Source organism: Marmota marmota, unplaced genomic scaffold (genome assembly GCF_001458135.2).
Source record: "Marmota marmota marmota unplaced genomic scaffold, marMar, whole genome shotgun sequence".
NCBI lineage: Eukaryota > Metazoa > Chordata > Mammalia > Rodentia > Sciuridae > Marmota > Marmota marmota.
The window spans coordinates 34,628,040-34,645,015 of NW_025999842.1; the positions used below are offsets into that span (position 1 = coordinate 34,628,040).

Sequence of the window (16,976 nt, forward strand, 5' to 3'; positions counted from 1 at the left end):
GCCAGGCGGGTGAAGACTCAGATCCTCCATTAGCCACATCCCTGTCGACCCTTAAGACCCTCCCTGTTCCCTGCTGCGTGCACTGTGAGACCTCTGCCCTCTCCAGTACTAAGGTTTGGGGTAAGGGGAGGATCTCTGCCTGGCAAGATTATACTTCTACTGGGGAAAGGTATCGTGTCTGTCTTGTTCACTGCCCTGTCCCCAAGGCTGCCACCCCACTCCCCGCCATTGTGGGAGTCATGAGCCACTGTGCTGTCCCTTGGCCTCAGCTGTCATCCACATTCCAAACCCCCACCCCCACCCCCACCCCACCTCGATCTTTCCCTAGCTGAGACTTCCTGTCTTGAATCTCAGTGTTTTCTCCTGCACATCAGAAAGCTCCACTCAGTGTTCTGAAATCAACTGTGATAATCTCCTTTCATCTGGAAACCAAATGCAGCCAGGCATACTGGTCACCTTTGTGCCTTATCATACTCACCTAACCATCCGTTAAATCTTTATTCTTTCACATCCAGTATGCTGGACTTCAGACCTGTTTAATCTACCTTTGAAATCTCTCATCTCTGCCCTCCTCTTTCTTTCCACTGGGCCTTGTAACTCCTCCCCACCTCTCTTCAAATACCTTTTATTAGCATGGACATGGCTTTGTCACTTACTTTTTACTTTTTCAGTATCTTTTATGGAATTCACTTATAAGTGTTAGGCAAAAAGTATATTTAATCATGTGCACACAGAATCTCATTAACTTTCCATTCGGTATAGCATCCTAAAACTAATTCTGCAATCTCCTTGCTAAATTCTTTTCATCCTCCTCAGTCTCTTTTTCACTACAGGTGCCCATTATTCCACCCCTGTTGGAATGATTACCTTTTATTATTCTTTATTCAGCATGTTTTTGCTCCTGCTGTTCTCTGTCAATGTTGCTGAGATTTTAGTATATAAATATAAATCACCCAGGGATTTTGTTAGAATGGAGATTCTGATTCAGTAGGTCCTAATGAAGCCTAAAATTCCTCATTTCTAAACAAATATTATAGTAAGGCAGATGCTACTGGTCAGAAGATCAGTTAAGAATCTCGCTTTCTATATTATTTGAAGAACAAGGATAAATATGGAATTCCTCCCTCTCCTCTATCTGATGACTTTCTACCCCTGCTTGGAGGCAAGCACCGACAACCTCCTTTCTGTACTTCCTTCCTCTGGCTCCAGGCAGTCATTTCCTCTCTGTGTTTGTTGGTGCCTTTCACTTGGTTATAAAGGGGAAGTTATCTGGGGAATTTCCTCACTGGGATGTGAGTCCTGAAGATGGCAGCTGTGCTTCACATTTCCTTGACCTACATAACATAAGCCTTGTGTTCTCCATATTCTGCACACCCCAGAGTGCAAGTCCCATGAAACCTAAAGTACTTATAACCATACAGTGAATCCCCCTCCCTTCTAGCATGCTCTTTTTTCCTAATTTCAAAAGAAAATAAAGCAAAATCTATAGAATTATATTTTCTCAAGTGTTGAGACTCAGTAATCTTCAAATCAAAAAAAAAAAAAAAAGAAAGAAAGAAAAAGAAGAAGAAAAGCCAAAACAAACAAACAAACAAAAGAAAACCCTTTATGCAAATGTTCACTCTCTTCCCTGTCACCAGCTACTTGCACTGGAAGCTACCTTGAAGGACAATTAATCCACAAGGGCAGCTTCAAGGGTTCTGACAGAACCTCCTTAGCTAGGATTCTATGTGGCTCAGAAAATTATTAATCCTAGTGGTAGAGAGCCAGGTAATGCCAGCTGTGTGTCTCCAGCATAGTGCCAGTAACACTAAAAACTTGCTGAATGAAAGAGTCCCAATCCGTAGTGTACAGTTAAGAATTCATTCGTTAATCTGAATGTTTGACTATGGCTTATTTGTTGATTTGCTTGAATTTGTACCAAGTTTAGCATTTTGACAAAGCCACAGCTTCTAAACAAATAGGCATTGAATACAGCCCTGTCTGCAGGTCTCTATACTACCACTGACAGATATTAGCAACTAAGTGATGTCTTAGTGTATATATCTAATTGAAAATTCTTGTCCTGAAAAGAAATTAACTTCCCATTATAATAGGCCCAGAAATGAGCAGGTAAATAAGCATATTGAAACAGAAGGAAAAGATACATAGCTCAAAGGAGCTCATAGCTATTAGTATTTTAAAAATTATGAACAAATAGGAAACCCCCAAACCCAAAGTTTTGAAGGGTAAGAATCTTGCTTTCTATGTTATTAACTTTGCTCCAACTCATCAGTAAACTATTTTCTTTAGTAGTATCATTTTTCTGTTATAGTCCTTATACAAATGAGTATTTTACTTGAAAAATTTCTTACTGTTCAAGCAAAAATAAGAAAAAAAAAACAGAAAGTTTACAATGGGAGAAAAGTTCTGAGATTTTTAAGATATGTTTAAATACTGTGTGGCCAATACTGTTTCATGTGCTTCATCTGTATTAATTTATTTATACAACTCCTCTAGGAGTTAAGCATTGGAATTATCCGAGTTTTAAAACCAAGGAAACAAATCATAATCACCCTCTGTCCCCTGTGTCCTCTTTTACTTTTTTCTATTCTATTTATTATCATCTAACATTTTTTTAAATTTTAATTGTTGATAGACCTTTATTTTATTTATATGTGATGCTGAGAATCGAACCCAGTGCCTCACACATGCCAGGCAAGTGCCCTACCCTGAGCCACAGCCACAGCCCATCATCTAACATTTTTAATTAAGCTTTTAAAAATTAGTATACTCTTGGTACTTCTTGCAGGACACATTTTTTTTTCTGTGATACGAAAACAGAAGTGCATATAACTACATCCTATAGGCCTTGAAAAGAAATGTGATGCCTTGTTTAAATAGTGTGAAAATATTTGGATTTATAAATGAAATTGTGCTTGACATCTCCTGAATTTATTTTTCTAAACTATCTCAGCCCTGTTGCTCTCAGCAGCCTGGCTGGCTCTCTTCTACTGGAATTAATTTTCTGAGCTCCTAGGTGTGGAGCTTCTGTCAGAATCTTTGAAGCTGCCCTCACGGATTAATTACCCTTAAAAGTAGCTTTCAGTGAAGTTTTTGGAAAGAGGGAGGGGTGGATGTTTTATCAAGAGGGTTTTTGTTTTGGTTTCTCTTTTTTTTTCTTTTTAGTTTTTTTTTTTCTTTCTTTCTCTTGCTTCTTAGATTACTGAGTCCCAACATTTGAGGAACTGTAGTCTATAGAATTTGGGTTTTTTTTTTTCATTTTTAATAAGCAAAATAATAATAAAGAAAAGGAAAAAAACATCATTTGACAGATATTAGCAACTAAGTGATGTCTTAGTGTATATATCTAATTGTAAAGAAGATTTACATGTCAAATGTAAATCTTCTTTCAAAACTATTTATGTAGGGCCAAGAGTGTAACTCATTGGTAAAGCACTAACATGGCATTCATCAACCTCTGGGTTCAACCCCCAGCACCTTGTGTGTGTGTGTGTGTGTGTGTGTAAATTATTCATTTTTTAAACCCTTATTATTTACATAGTACAATAAGACTTTCTGCTCTAAACAAAGACATTATGAGAAGTTATCACTTTTGGGGGAGTATTTCTCTAAGGAATGTGCTGAATCTTCTTAGACTTTCACCAGCCCTGCATTAACTGGATCTGGGGAGCAAGTTATATGCTGGAAGGGGACAGTTTGGAATTATCCACAAACTTGTCCTTTGGTGTCAGATAACCCTTTTACCAACTCCTTTCCCCACCCCAAGCTGAGACTAGGGTAAAATAATAGAGGCACCTAGAGTGCAAAATTTAAACCTAGATTGAATAGACTACAATAAAAATATATTTCCCCATACCCAGTTCCGAAAAGATAGGACTTAATGGTTTCTATTATGTTGTTTGCTTAATAAACCATTTTGCAAAAGCAGGGGCATAATATCAAGCATAAATCTATCTCATCACTGAATAAATCACTTACCAGCTTTAAAATCTTAGATGAAATAACTTCCCTGAGCCTTATTTCCTCCAACTCAGAGGATCACAGTGAGGATTAATAATATATAGGCCCACGAAGTGCTTCCACTAAGTGCTTACAGAATGCAATCTCCTTCCCCACGTGGTTCCTTGTTACATGAGACCTACGGCCATGCCCTGAGTACAGCCTGCCTGACTGAATACTCTCACTTGATTAAAAAGTATATGATGGACAAACTGTATTTCCAGAGAATGATGAAGAACAGGAGGTGTTGCCATCTCTGGATAAACCTGGCTGGTACTCTCAAGGGAACGCTGTACACCTTTATGAACTTCTGAAGAAAATGACTGGCAAACCTGAACCCAAGGTATTTTCTGATTCAGAATCCTTAATGTCCTCTTGCAGATATAAAGAGTTGTAAACTAAAACCCCAATTGTAAATGCATTCAGGTTAATTATCTATGGAATCATCTCCCTCTGTCAGCTGCCATAGCTCTCTTTTTACCTCTGCTGATACAATAAGCCTTTTCTTTGTTGATATAGACCTGGTCTTTATCTGAGACAGAGAAGAGTAAGGTTTCCAAGCAGGCAGCCACAGATCAAGGGAGTGCATGGGATTCATATATGGGATGCCTGAGGAATGATAATCCTGATAACAAAAAAAGGTTTTATATGTAAAACAAACCCAAACTGAAATTATACTACAGATTATCCTAAAGACCCACTGCTTTTGATATCTTGATCACATTGCGGATGTTGAACATTGGTGTATTTTTCACAACAGAGTACTCTTCTAAAAAATATTCACCGGTAGCTCCATGAGCAGAAGAGATAATTGGGTAACTGAACCCTGCACCATTGGCTCCCACATTGCTGCAGCTCCCAAGGACCCCTAAGGAGTTCCATGGACAAAGGATCTTGATTTGAGAGGTTCTAGGTCTTATCCCTTAACCTCATTTTCTCATCTGCAGATTGAAATGTGTGGACTAGATCCATGGGACTTTTGCTTTAGAATATCTATGGAGATTTCTAGATTTCAAGCCCAGCAACACTCTCAGGTGTTCTGTTTCAGCAGATCTGGGGTGGGTCCCAGAAACTCTTGAAGAGTGGTTGTGATGTGCACCCTTCACAATCTGCAACCCACTGTGACAAGTTGTCTTTAATATATCACCAGCTCTTCAGTTCTAAGGGCAGATTTAAATGTATACAAAACACACAGGTTCACGTCTTCTGTGGGAAAACTGAATAAAATTATTCATCTCACCTTCTACCTTTTTTCTATCTGCAAGTGGGTTGTATAACTTCTTAACATGAACTTGGTCCTCTGTGAATCAATGGTACACATCAGTGGTCAGTTGCCAGGTTATTCAAAGAAATGTAAGATGCTTTTGCCCTTCTTCTCCCTTCCATGAAATGATGACCACTGTCACAGTTCTCATGCCTCAAACAGAATTTGCTGTCTGACTTACAGGTTGTTTACTTTGGTGACAGCATGCATTCAGATGTTTTCCCAGCGCGTCACTATAGGAACTGGGAGACAGTCCTCATTCTAGAGGAGCTCCAAGGAGAGGAAGCCTGGAAGCCTGAGGAGTCAGAGCCTCTGGAGAAGAGAGGAAAATATGAGGTAAGCATCCCTTTCACTCTTTTCCTGAAAGAAAAAAATTTTATTTGAAAGCTAAAGTATCTCTATACTACTTGACTTCACAGGTCTCCTGGTCTGACTGAATGTCCTCATGCTTCTGTAGTTTGTTTTTGAAACAGTGTGTATTAATGGTCCTTAGCAGATTTTTCAAGCAAATTTAGTTGTATTACCTGTTTCATGGAAAATTTGACATGTGTCTTTCTACTTGTATTTAAAGACAAATGAGACAGTTACGTGGTTTTGTTTTGTTGTTGTAACAAACATTTTTGACGCAAACCTATAAAAGTCAGGCTGCTTTAATACATATATATAAGTCCAGGTCTGTTCTCTGCACAGCACACTTCCATGGAGAAGACCAGAGCAGCACTTCAAAACAGGCAGTAAGCACTGCACCTCATGAGAGTTCAGATTCTTTCCTGCTTCCCTGTGGAGGGGACAGAATATAAACATCTTGCTGACCGCTGCAGCAGGAAGGAAACAGTCCATAAAGAAAGATAAAAAGAAAGCACTGTGTGAGTTCTGTATATTTTGTGATTGTTAAGAAAAGTGTAGTTTAGTTTTTCCAAACAAATGTCAAGCACAGGATACATATAAGATGCTATCTTTTGACAAGTTCAAAGTCTGATGCAAAAGGATTTAATTCTGTGTTTCTAATTACTGTATTCAACCTAAGTGAAGTTTGAAAAATATAATTAAAATCAAATTAACCAGATCATTTCAAAATTGATCCTGGAAACCAAAACATTTACATGTACTACATTCTGCAAAGATACACATTTTATTTCATTTTACGTTTGAATTCAATTTATCAGACATTGGTAGTTGTTTCCATTCTATATAAGAGCATAGAGAATTTGAGGATCACTTTCACCTCCCTTCATTTGTGACAGGAAGCTTAAGATAAGGACTGGGAAAAATCTCAAATGGAATTTTACAGACTGTTGCCCAAAACTTTCTAAAATCATGGTACATCAGTTGATTATTTCCTCCACTATTTTAGAACAAATTAAAACAGCAAAATGGCACATTTTAATGTTTAAGTAAGCCCAGCTAAAGAAAATAAGGAATAATTTTCTTTAGTTTAAACATTAGAAACAAATAATCAATAAATCAAGTCTTATAACATTATATTTATAATTACTTGGAAACCCTTAACTCTGTGTAACTAGCCTCCTATGTCAAAGGAAGAGGAGCTTTCTTCTTCAACTTCCTTCAGTACTGTTCTTACTTATTTCTTCATTTTAACTAAAAACAAGTGAGGGGTTGAACTCTAAGGTCCTTTACCACTGAGCTATATCATTGTTTATTTTGAACATGCTAAGTTGCTTAAGGCCTTGCTAAGTTGTGATCCCCCTGCCTCTGCTGCCCAAGTTGCTGGGATTGCAATTGTGCACCACTGTGTCTGACAAAATTAATGATGAAAATAATTAGCAAGCAAGAAAGAAAAGGGACCATTCTTAATTAGAGAAGGATATCATCCAAAACACCAGTGGGAATGTAACATGTAATGGTGGAATTAAAAAAAAGGAAAAGCCAAAGCCATACTGCCCTTTAAGGTTCTTTATGGATACTGTTTATCAGTTACACTGCGTAACAGAGAACTGGCCAATACTACAAGAAAAAAAAAAAGAAGAAAGAAACATGGAATAAGATTAAAATTATCAGTATTTTTAGGGTTGTGTGATCCTTAGCATAGAAGAAATCAACAAACTATTAAAACGAATGAGTGAGTTTGGTCAGAATGCTAGATCCAAATTGGCATTCAAAAACTAACAGCCATATTCTTTACCAGCAGGAATCACTTAACAAAATGTGGTAAGAAACAGATTATTTACAATAGCAACAAAAATAAATCACTGTCTAGGAATTAACCTAATAAATATATAAGACCTTAGTGATGTAAATTTTAAGCCTATTAAAAATTCTGAATATAAGGGCTAGGGCTGTAGTTCAGTGGTAGAGCACCTGCCTCACACATGTGGGGCACTGGGTTTGATCCTCAGCACCACATAAAAATAAATAATATATTGCATCCATCTACAACTAAAAAAAAATATTTTAAAAAATTTTGAATACAGTTCTAAATAAATGGAAAGACATATTTGCAAAAGCATGATTTTTATAGATGACTGTTTTCCTCACATTTATTTATAAAGTCAATCTAATGTTTTACAAAATCCCAGGAGGATTTTAAATGGATCTTCACAAACTGATTTTGCATTTAGAAAACTTAAAACCCATAAATGGCTCAGACAACTTTGAAAAAAATAAATAAAAGATTGGAATTTTACTCCATCAGACGCTAACCATAGTAGAAAACCAGATTGTTGTGTTTTGTTTTGTTTTGTTTTGTTTTTTTTATCTAGTACTGGAAACAGAGTATGGAACATTTTTTTAGACAATGTTTTCACTGTGAACCAAAAGACCTGACAAAAATAATCAAAAGTTTATTTTGGGACTGATGGTTCAGAGGTCTTACTCCATAGACTGCCAACTCCATTCCTCAGAGCCCAAAGTGAGGTGGAACATCATGGCAGAAGAGTGTGGTGGAGGAAAGCAGCTAAGAAAGCAGAGAGAGAGCTCAGCATACTGAGAACAAAATATAAACCCCAAAGGCACACTGCCCACCCCAATGACCACCTCCTCCAGCCATACCCCACCTGCCTCCATAGTTGTCACCAAGTTAATCCCTGTCAGGGGATTCATGCACAATTAGGTTAAACCTCATATAACCTAGTCATTTCATGTCTAAACTTTCCTGCATTATCTCATACATGAGCATTTTGGGGGTAAAACTCGTACTGAAACCATAATGGGAAAGCATCTCTAATCCAAAATATCTGAAATGTTCCAAAGATCTGAAACTTTTTGATGCCAATATAACACTAAAAAAATTTTGGATTTTCAGACATGGGATGCTTAACCAGTAAAGTCTATGCCAATATTCCCAAATTTGAAATGCTTCTTATCCCATGCATTTCAGATAAGGAATATGTAACCTGTATATAAAAATTTCAGTGAATAGAAGGAATAAAAAAAGACACGGGCCCATATAAATGTGGGTATGGCAGAACATTGTCCATTAGCAGAAAAGGTTGAACAATTCAGAGAGTAGGATTAAGTAAGTGGTTTCATTATATGGAAAAAGATAAGATGATCTCCTTTTACATCCTATATATAAAAATAAATTCTGAAGGAATTATAGACCTGAACATAAAAAATATATTTATAAAACTTGATTGAAGAAAATTTTGAAAGTATTTTTTTTCATCCTCATTGTAGGAAATATTTTTTTTTTTCAAATTATAACTCAAAGGACAATAATAAGTAGAAAAACTGATGACTTTGCATCAGTATTAAATAGTTCTCTTCAAGACACCTGGGATACGGTTGATCTTTGGACCTAATTCAAGGGAAAGAGTCTTGCAATATCTATTTAGATTGAACCTTATGAAATTGCTATTTTTATATGTTAAAACAGGTGAATACTACACCTTAATATGATCCAACCTGATAAAACTAACAATGGGTTGATATCTAAGGGGTTTGACAATGGGCTAAAATCAGATACTCAGTGTGAAATAGGACAAAAGATATCAGGCTGTTGACTGAGGGGAAAAGTTTGTATATAAGAGGAGACAAACATGCTCACTAGTAATGCCTAATGTACAATTGAAACAATGGTGAGATACCAATGTAAAGCTATCGGACAGATAAAACTGAGTTTCTATTTTTACATTGATTTACTGATACAATAATATAATCTGAGACATTACTGTGAGCTAATTTAGAAAAATATAACAGACCAGTATTATTCTCTGAAGTTGCACTCCATTATGTTTGATGACTCTGTACTAAAATGAAAATAATTTTTATTCTTTATTTTGGTGAATAGCTTTTTGGCTTTTAAGTTAGAAATAAATACTATTTAGAATTATACCTGGATATGGCCATCACCCTTTGGAAATTCTATGATAAAGGACTATGGTCAGCCCTAGAAAAAAACAGAAAATTTATTACTGAGTATCCCCTATACTTTTTTTAAAAAAGATAGTACCTTGAAACTTTTTATTCAGTTATTGGTTTCATGTTATACGTACATTGGAAGCAGTAAATAATAATTCTATCCTCATCCCCCTTTAAAAAAATAAACACCAAATTTAAAAATTAGAAATGTTTTAACTAAGTCAAGCACAGTGGTGTATGCCTATAATCCCAGAGGCTCTGGAGACTGAGGCAGGATCGGGAGTTCAAAGCCAGCCTCAGCAACAGTGAGGCACTAAGCAACTCAGATCCTGTCTCTAAATAAAACACAAAATAGGACTGGGGATGTGGCTCAGTGGTCGAGTGCCCCTGAGTTCAATCCTGGGTACCCCCAACCAAAAAAAGGAAAATTTTTAACTATCCTTTAGATACAACAATAATAATTAAAGATTTATTTTAATTGTAGAGAAAACATTCTTTCTAGATTGCTCTGTTTGGGGTAGGTTTAATACTATAATCAACTAATTATTTAAAAAGATCATTCTAGTTTGAGATAAAGGATGCTTTATAGTAAGTACTATTTCTTTCCAAAAATGTAATGCATACCCAAAGCCTGTTTATAATTCCTACAGGATTTTTTTTTCTCAATTTGCTTAAAAACAAAACTATGTGATTAATTTACCATAGTTTTCATTACTAATCACATTTATTATTCCATTCTCTTCTTTCAGGTACCAAAGACAAAACTTCTAAATACCTTTTCTAAAAAATGGGGCTCCTTTTTTATTGATTCAGTTTCACAACGGGAAAATTCAGAGGACTCCTTGGTTTATACATGGTCTTCTAAGAGAATCAATACTTACAGCACTATTGCAATTCCAAGTATTGAAGCAATAGCAGGTAAGGGGGAAAATACCTTTTGAAACAGGTAATCTTTACCTGTTATTGGATAGTGATGACAATAACTACCAGGATTCTTGTCCTTTAAAAAAAGGAAATCTTCCCACAATATTGATTTATTTTTCTTGGGAAACATCTTTTAAATATAGTAGCCTGGGTAATTAGGACCAGCCCTTCTGCTACAGCCAACTACATAAAAATTGGACTTATTTTTTCTTTTTAAGTCAGCTTTCAGGAATAGATTAAATGTAGGAATTACCACAACAGCATCCTTAGGAGGTCTAGGAAGAGTGGGCCTGGTGAACTCCCTTAATCTGTGTTGAAACCCTGGTAGGTTTTATCTTAGAATAAGGATGAATACAGAAGTAGTTTCCATTTTCAAAGGGACTTAAAGCTCAGCTTCAAATCAGCTGAATATCAAAATGACAGATTAGTTAATGCCCTTGATAACCTGGTAGAAACAAATGTAGATTCTCTTTTGAAAAAGATAGTATTATTCTAGGACTCAAATTATTTCTACCAACAGTCCATATAATGTTCAACACTTAATGAAAAATATCCAAGTACACAAGGTTAGGGGACCACAGTAACAGAAATAACCATGTGTACTTTGGTCAAATACAGAAAAGAAAGGATTGAGAAATTTGGTAAAGATGTTAAAACTATAAAAAGATGGAAATTCTATGGAGGAACTTTGATTGGGCAAAGTGGTGAGGAGGGAAGGAGGGGGCTTGGGGACAGAAAAGATGGTGAAATGAGATGGCCATCATTACCCTAGGTACATGTATGACTGCACATATGGTACGCCTCTACATCGTGTACAACCAGAGAAATGAAAAGTTGAGCCTTCAGCTCTCCACTGACTTTATTCTGCTGTTTATATTTTGTCCAGCTTTTCTACTTGTTTTAGCCCAAATGAAAAATGGAAGTCTAAGAACTTAATTTTTGAATTTCAGATTCTTTAATTGCAGTTGATAATATCAAACTGCGTTTTCTCCCTCACAGGATGAGTATGAAAGAAAGTGTAACAAGATACTTACCTGAATTATTGGTGGGATTATGATGATACATAATACATAGGACTTTCTAAAGATCCATCTTCTGTCATTATATGTATTCAATATGTCAGTATATCCTCATCTTTTAAATAATATCTTCTCATTGTTTTTTAAAGAATTTTTTTTGATAACCTAAATATAATTCTCCCTTTTATAAAAAAAAAAAAATCTGTTAAAGAAATGGACTGTATAACTTTGAGGAGGGCCTTTGTCTTCTGTCCACCTTTTTTTTAGGAAGAAATATTAATAAGTAGGACGTTAGGACATGGCAATAGTCAATCAAAGGTAAACCAGTGCCCCCCTCCCTTTTTTAGGGAAAGGATGCGTGAGGTTATGTCATATTCAGTTGTTTACTTTGATGCTCAAGACAATTCTCAAAAAACAAAGAATTCATCAAAGTTCACATTTTTTTCTGTGATCACATTTTTGTGAAGAAGTTATATCTCAAAACTTCATATTATTGCAGAAACAGATTTAGTGTCACTCGATATTACTGCATAATTTGCCTCCAACTAAAAAAGATGGCTAGAATGGCTTTAAACATGTTAAAGATAGAGTATTTATATAAATGTTATCCTGCCAGTCTCTTTTTTAAAAAGTCCCAAGAGTTGTTCTGTCTCTGTTATTTAATATTGAATTTACTGTGGAAGAACATTTGCTTCATTTAATTGTTACCTAAGTTTGGATAATATACTTGATAATTACAGTGTACTTAGTACAGAGTTTTAACAGAATACTGTTGTGGTGAGCAAGAATTTGATTCTTTGTCTGCTTTCAAAACCCAATATAAAAAAAAAGTTATAATTCCAGAGCTATAAAAAAAAAATAGCACCCAACCGTGACTTCCCTGTAAGGGACACAAATGTTTTCTTCTTGGAGAATCCATAGTCTAATGAATTCCTAGTCTAGGAATACTTGTTTTAACAAAATAGTTATCTGACACAGTTTGGCTATATTCCGTTCCCTGAGTTCTTCATAATAACAAACATTTCTGTACCAGGAGACAATAAAGTTCTCTGTTTTGAATGAGATAGGTGCAAAATAAACCTCTTACTCCTCTTTTTATTTCCCCCTGTAAAAACTGGTATCTTTAGGCCCAGCGCAGTGGTACACACCTACAATCCCAGTGGCTCAGGAGGCAGGAGGATCATGGGTTTAAAGCCAGCCTCAGCAACAGGGAGGCACTAAGCAACTCAGTGAGACCCTGTCTCTAAATAAAATACAAAAATAAGGCTAGGGATATGGTTCAGTGGTTGAGTGCCCCTAGTTCAATCCCCAGTATAAAAAAAAGAAAAAAAGCTGATATCTTTAGACTTGGTTATCTCATTCAAATTTAAATACCCAGAAGCCATTTTTATAACTGTTATAAAAATTTTGTACTTAGCCAGATATGTTACAGTGGTGATTGGTTTATAAGGTAATCATTTTTAACCTATCATAATTCTACCAGTAATTCAGGTAAGTATATTGTTATACTTTCATATTCATAATGTGAGAGAAGAAATGAAGTCTGGTATTATCATCTACAATTTAAGAATCTGAAGTTCAGAAATTACTTAGACTTCTATTTCTCACTTGGGCTAATACAACTAGAAAATCTGGACAAAATATAAATATCAGAGTAAAGTCAGTGGAGAGGTAAAGAGGCAACCAACACTTGATGGCACAGAATTCCTGGGAAAGAAAGTATATTTCTTATACTTTAGAACTATATAAAAAGGGGAAAAAAGAGATGGTTGGCTCAGCTCTTAGCCTGTGTCATTTGGTAGTTTATTAGAAATTCAGAACCTCAGAGTACAATTTTAGAAACAGATTCATGAATTTACTTTTCAATGCAATTTCATTTATTTTTTTAATTAATTAATTTATTTTTAAATTTTAGTTGTTTTATTATATTTTATTTTGAACCAGGGATTTAACCCAGGGGTGCTTTACCCAGCCCTTCCTTTTTTATTTGGTTTTTTTTATTTGTTTTTTTGTTTGTTTGTTTGTTTGAGACAGGGTTTCAGTAAGTTGCTTAGGACTTCAATAAGTTGCTCATTCAGATAAGCATTTCTATTTATTGTGTAGAGTACTAAAATTGAACTCACTAGTTAGATCAAACTTGTGATCCTTTTGCCTCAACCTCCCAAGCTGCTGGGATTACAGGCCTGCACCACTGCATACCACTCGATGCAATTTTAAATGCCTGGTTAAAAATGTATTCCAGCTAGGGCTGGAGATGTAGCCCAGTGATAACAGCACTTGCCTAGCATGTACAAGGCCCCGAGTTCAATCTTCAGCACCACCAGACAAACAAAACTCCTCTGGCAAACAGAATAGGGAGGACCTATGACATTTACTAATGTCAAATATTTTTCTGTTTGTAGTAATCCTAGCTCTCTTTAACATCAGGAAGGCAGTGTTTCTTCTTATTCTCTAGCACTAGTTTTCATTTCATAGATTGACTGAGTTTTGATGGTTTTCAGTGGCATCTAAAAGTATAATTTCAAAATATTTAGTACTTTGGTTCTACTTGTAAAATTTGTGAAATAAGGATTATTGTTATAAATATATATATATATATGACAATATATATATATTTTTTCCCTTGGTAGTGGGGGTTGAACCCAGGCACACTTCACCACTGAGCCACATTCACAGCCCTTTTTATATTTAATTTAGAGGCAGGGTCTCACTAAGTTGCTTAGGGCCTCGCTAAGTTGCTACGGGTGGCTTTGAACTCACAATCCTCCTGCCTCAGCTTCCTGAGCCTCTGGGATTATAGGCGTATGCTACCGCACTGGGCTACTGTCATATATTTGGGTGTGGAATGAGTATCATAATGTGATATATGCTGTTATGCTTCACTTGAAATATTTCTTTTTAATGGTCCCTTTGAGAAGTTGGAGGGTAGGGGTAGTATCTGAGGATTGTTTTAAATTTTTGAGACATAGATGAGGATATATTTTCTAAAATCAAGCATATATTATATGGTATCTATCTTAATTCCCCTCCAGGTCCTGTGTATGTGCAATGCTTATCACATACAGAAAGTTACCATATTATGTATATTAGAATTCTTATTTTGCTGAACATTCAAAGATTAATCTTAGTAACCCTCTTAGTATTCCCTGAGGCTGTGAAGATTATTAGTTCACATTTACCATTTATGAGATTTGCTGAATAGGACCAGGGAGATTTAATTCTTTTTTTAAATTCAGATGAGCATACCTATTTATTGTGTAGAGTACTAAAACTGAACTCACTAGTTATTAGAGCTCTGAGAATGATTTGCAGTATGGCTAAATGTGATTTGACTTAAGTATTAAGGAAAGACATTCACACTCATCCTGGTGACACCTGTCCACATGGTAAAAGAAACATTAAAATTATGAAACTCTAAAAAATAAAACTGAATATCTCTTTTTTATTTATTTGTATTTTTGAAAGGTGGTTAGAGACCTGCAGAATAATCAAATTGTTTTTTGTTTTTTCTCCCTCTTAGAATTACCTCTGGACTACAAATTTACAAGATTCTCTTCAAACAGTTCAAAAACAGCTGGCTACTATCCATTGGTCAATTATACCAATGGTCTTATTGAATGATGAGATATGGACAACAAGATAAATTATCTCTACTAAAAAATGAAGAACCACATATGCAGCAAATGTACTGTAAAAAATATTAATTTTCAAAGAAATACTGTAAAATGCTTTATAGGAACAAATTTTTAATGAAAATTGACCAAGAAATTGATATTTGTCCATAGATCTGCTTTTTATATAAATCATTTTGATGCTTAACAACTCTTAGAATATTAAAATCCCAGTATCCTAGAACTAAAAAGAACATTATTAGTATTTTCTATACCAATAGCTTTGAAATTATAATTCAGCTGGGGAGACCCACACAGTTTATACATATGCCTAGTCTGGTGGTTCTCAAGTGTGTGTCCAGGGATGCATAGCAGCATCACCTAGAACTTGATTATTCCAATTTGAAGGCCCTATCCCCAAACCTACTGAATCAGAAACTGTGGGAGGTAGGCCCACCAGTGTGTTTTCTTAACAAGCCTTTCAGGTGATTTTGATTGACACTAGTTTGAGAACCAATGACCATTTACTCCAGAGTTTAGTTTAATTTGTCTGGGTAAATAGCTGAGCATTGATATCGTTTATAATGTCTTTATTAGTAAGTACAACAGAACTGCAAATAACCAGTCTATACCAATTCCTTCAATTTAGAGCCAAGAACATTGAGCCCAGTGACATTAAATGATTTTCCCAAACTATTAGGTTTGATACTATTCCTGTTTTTTTTCCAAAATAAGAAAATACATACATGATTTCTTCTGATATCACACAACCATCATGGGACAGAGATGGTACTAGAAGCCAATCCCAACCTTCATTGTTACCCACTGTTTCCCCCTATTAGGAATTAATATTAAGGACTGTTTAATTCATTATCAATAACTTTAAGACATGTTTCTCAATAGGATTAAAAATTGATTCTAGGGTACAAAACAATCTTCAGTAACAGTAAATTCTGGCCTTTTAAATTCAAAAATACCAAGAAAATTCATTTTTATTCCTTGGCATTGAATTTTCTTATTAGGTAAATGTAGTTTTTTTCTTTGGGAGGGAGGGTGATGAAGAAAATGTTGAGAAACACTATTTTAAGGGGTTTATAGGTTTATTACAATCCAGGATATGTTGTGCTTAGTCATATTAGTAGCTATTTGTTATAAGACATTTGGAGCCAGATAATGTTTATAGTAAATTCCTAACTACTTTTTATGCTGTAATTTCACTATTCATCATGGACAGGACCAGAAAACAATACTGGTCATTAATATTATTTTACTTGTATTATAGCAGAGAACTTAGCATGGACACATGCAGTGAAAAGATATTTTGTTAAAATTTGTAAATATTTGAGAAATCTCAAATACACTGTGGGAATGATTATCTCAGGGTAAGAAACTTTTTTTTTTTTTCCCCTCAAAGTCAGTAGCTTTGTTTGATATCTACCAATAAGTATATGGTGATGTATTTGAAATTGTTATCCAGAATGTCATTGAAATATTACAATGTGCATATACAATCAAGCTTAGGGCTAAATGAAGATGCTAACTCGTGTATGCTATAGAGATCTGATTTTTTAATAAAGTATTTTTCCTTATGCATGTTTATTCTGTAAATGGCAAAGAATACATCTTTAAATGCTTATGAACTGCTATTAATAAGAAAAATGAGAGCCCCCACCCCCTAAAAAATTAACTGTACTTTCCTGGCCACTGAGGAGTGGCAGGGACTGGGCCTTCTAAGTTTCCTTCTACCTTTTTTAGCATGTCAGTGATGACTCTAATGGATGTTTGTTAGACTGTATTAGGCTTTTTACATTTTTCCTTCATTGTTATAAGAAGTGC

General features: G+C 35.2%; 1 protein-coding gene across 3 annotated transcripts in view; it reads left to right on the forward strand.

Moving 5' to 3' along the window:
- The window catches only part of Nt5dc1 (5'-nucleotidase domain containing 1), a 137,328-nt gene extending 120,599 nt beyond the window's left edge, over positions 1 to 16,729 (forward strand). For 2 of the 3 annotated variants that reach the window (XM_015500409.2, XM_015500418.2), the window contains exons 9-12: positions 4,227 to 4,345; positions 5,450 to 5,602; positions 10,336 to 10,504; positions 15,050 to 16,729. In XM_015500409.2, coding sequence (XP_015355895.1) covers positions 4,227 to 4,345; positions 5,450 to 5,602; positions 10,336 to 10,504; positions 15,050 to 15,150 — 542 coding nt within the window. In that variant the 3' untranslated portion in view covers positions 15,151 to 16,729. Of the gene's footprint in view, positions 1 to 4,226; positions 4,346 to 5,449; positions 5,603 to 5,956; positions 6,133 to 10,335; positions 10,505 to 15,049 lie in introns of those variants that run through there. The other variant, XR_007343362.1, reaches the window with a different exon arrangement.
- Positions 16,730 to 16,976: the final 247 nt, after the last annotated feature.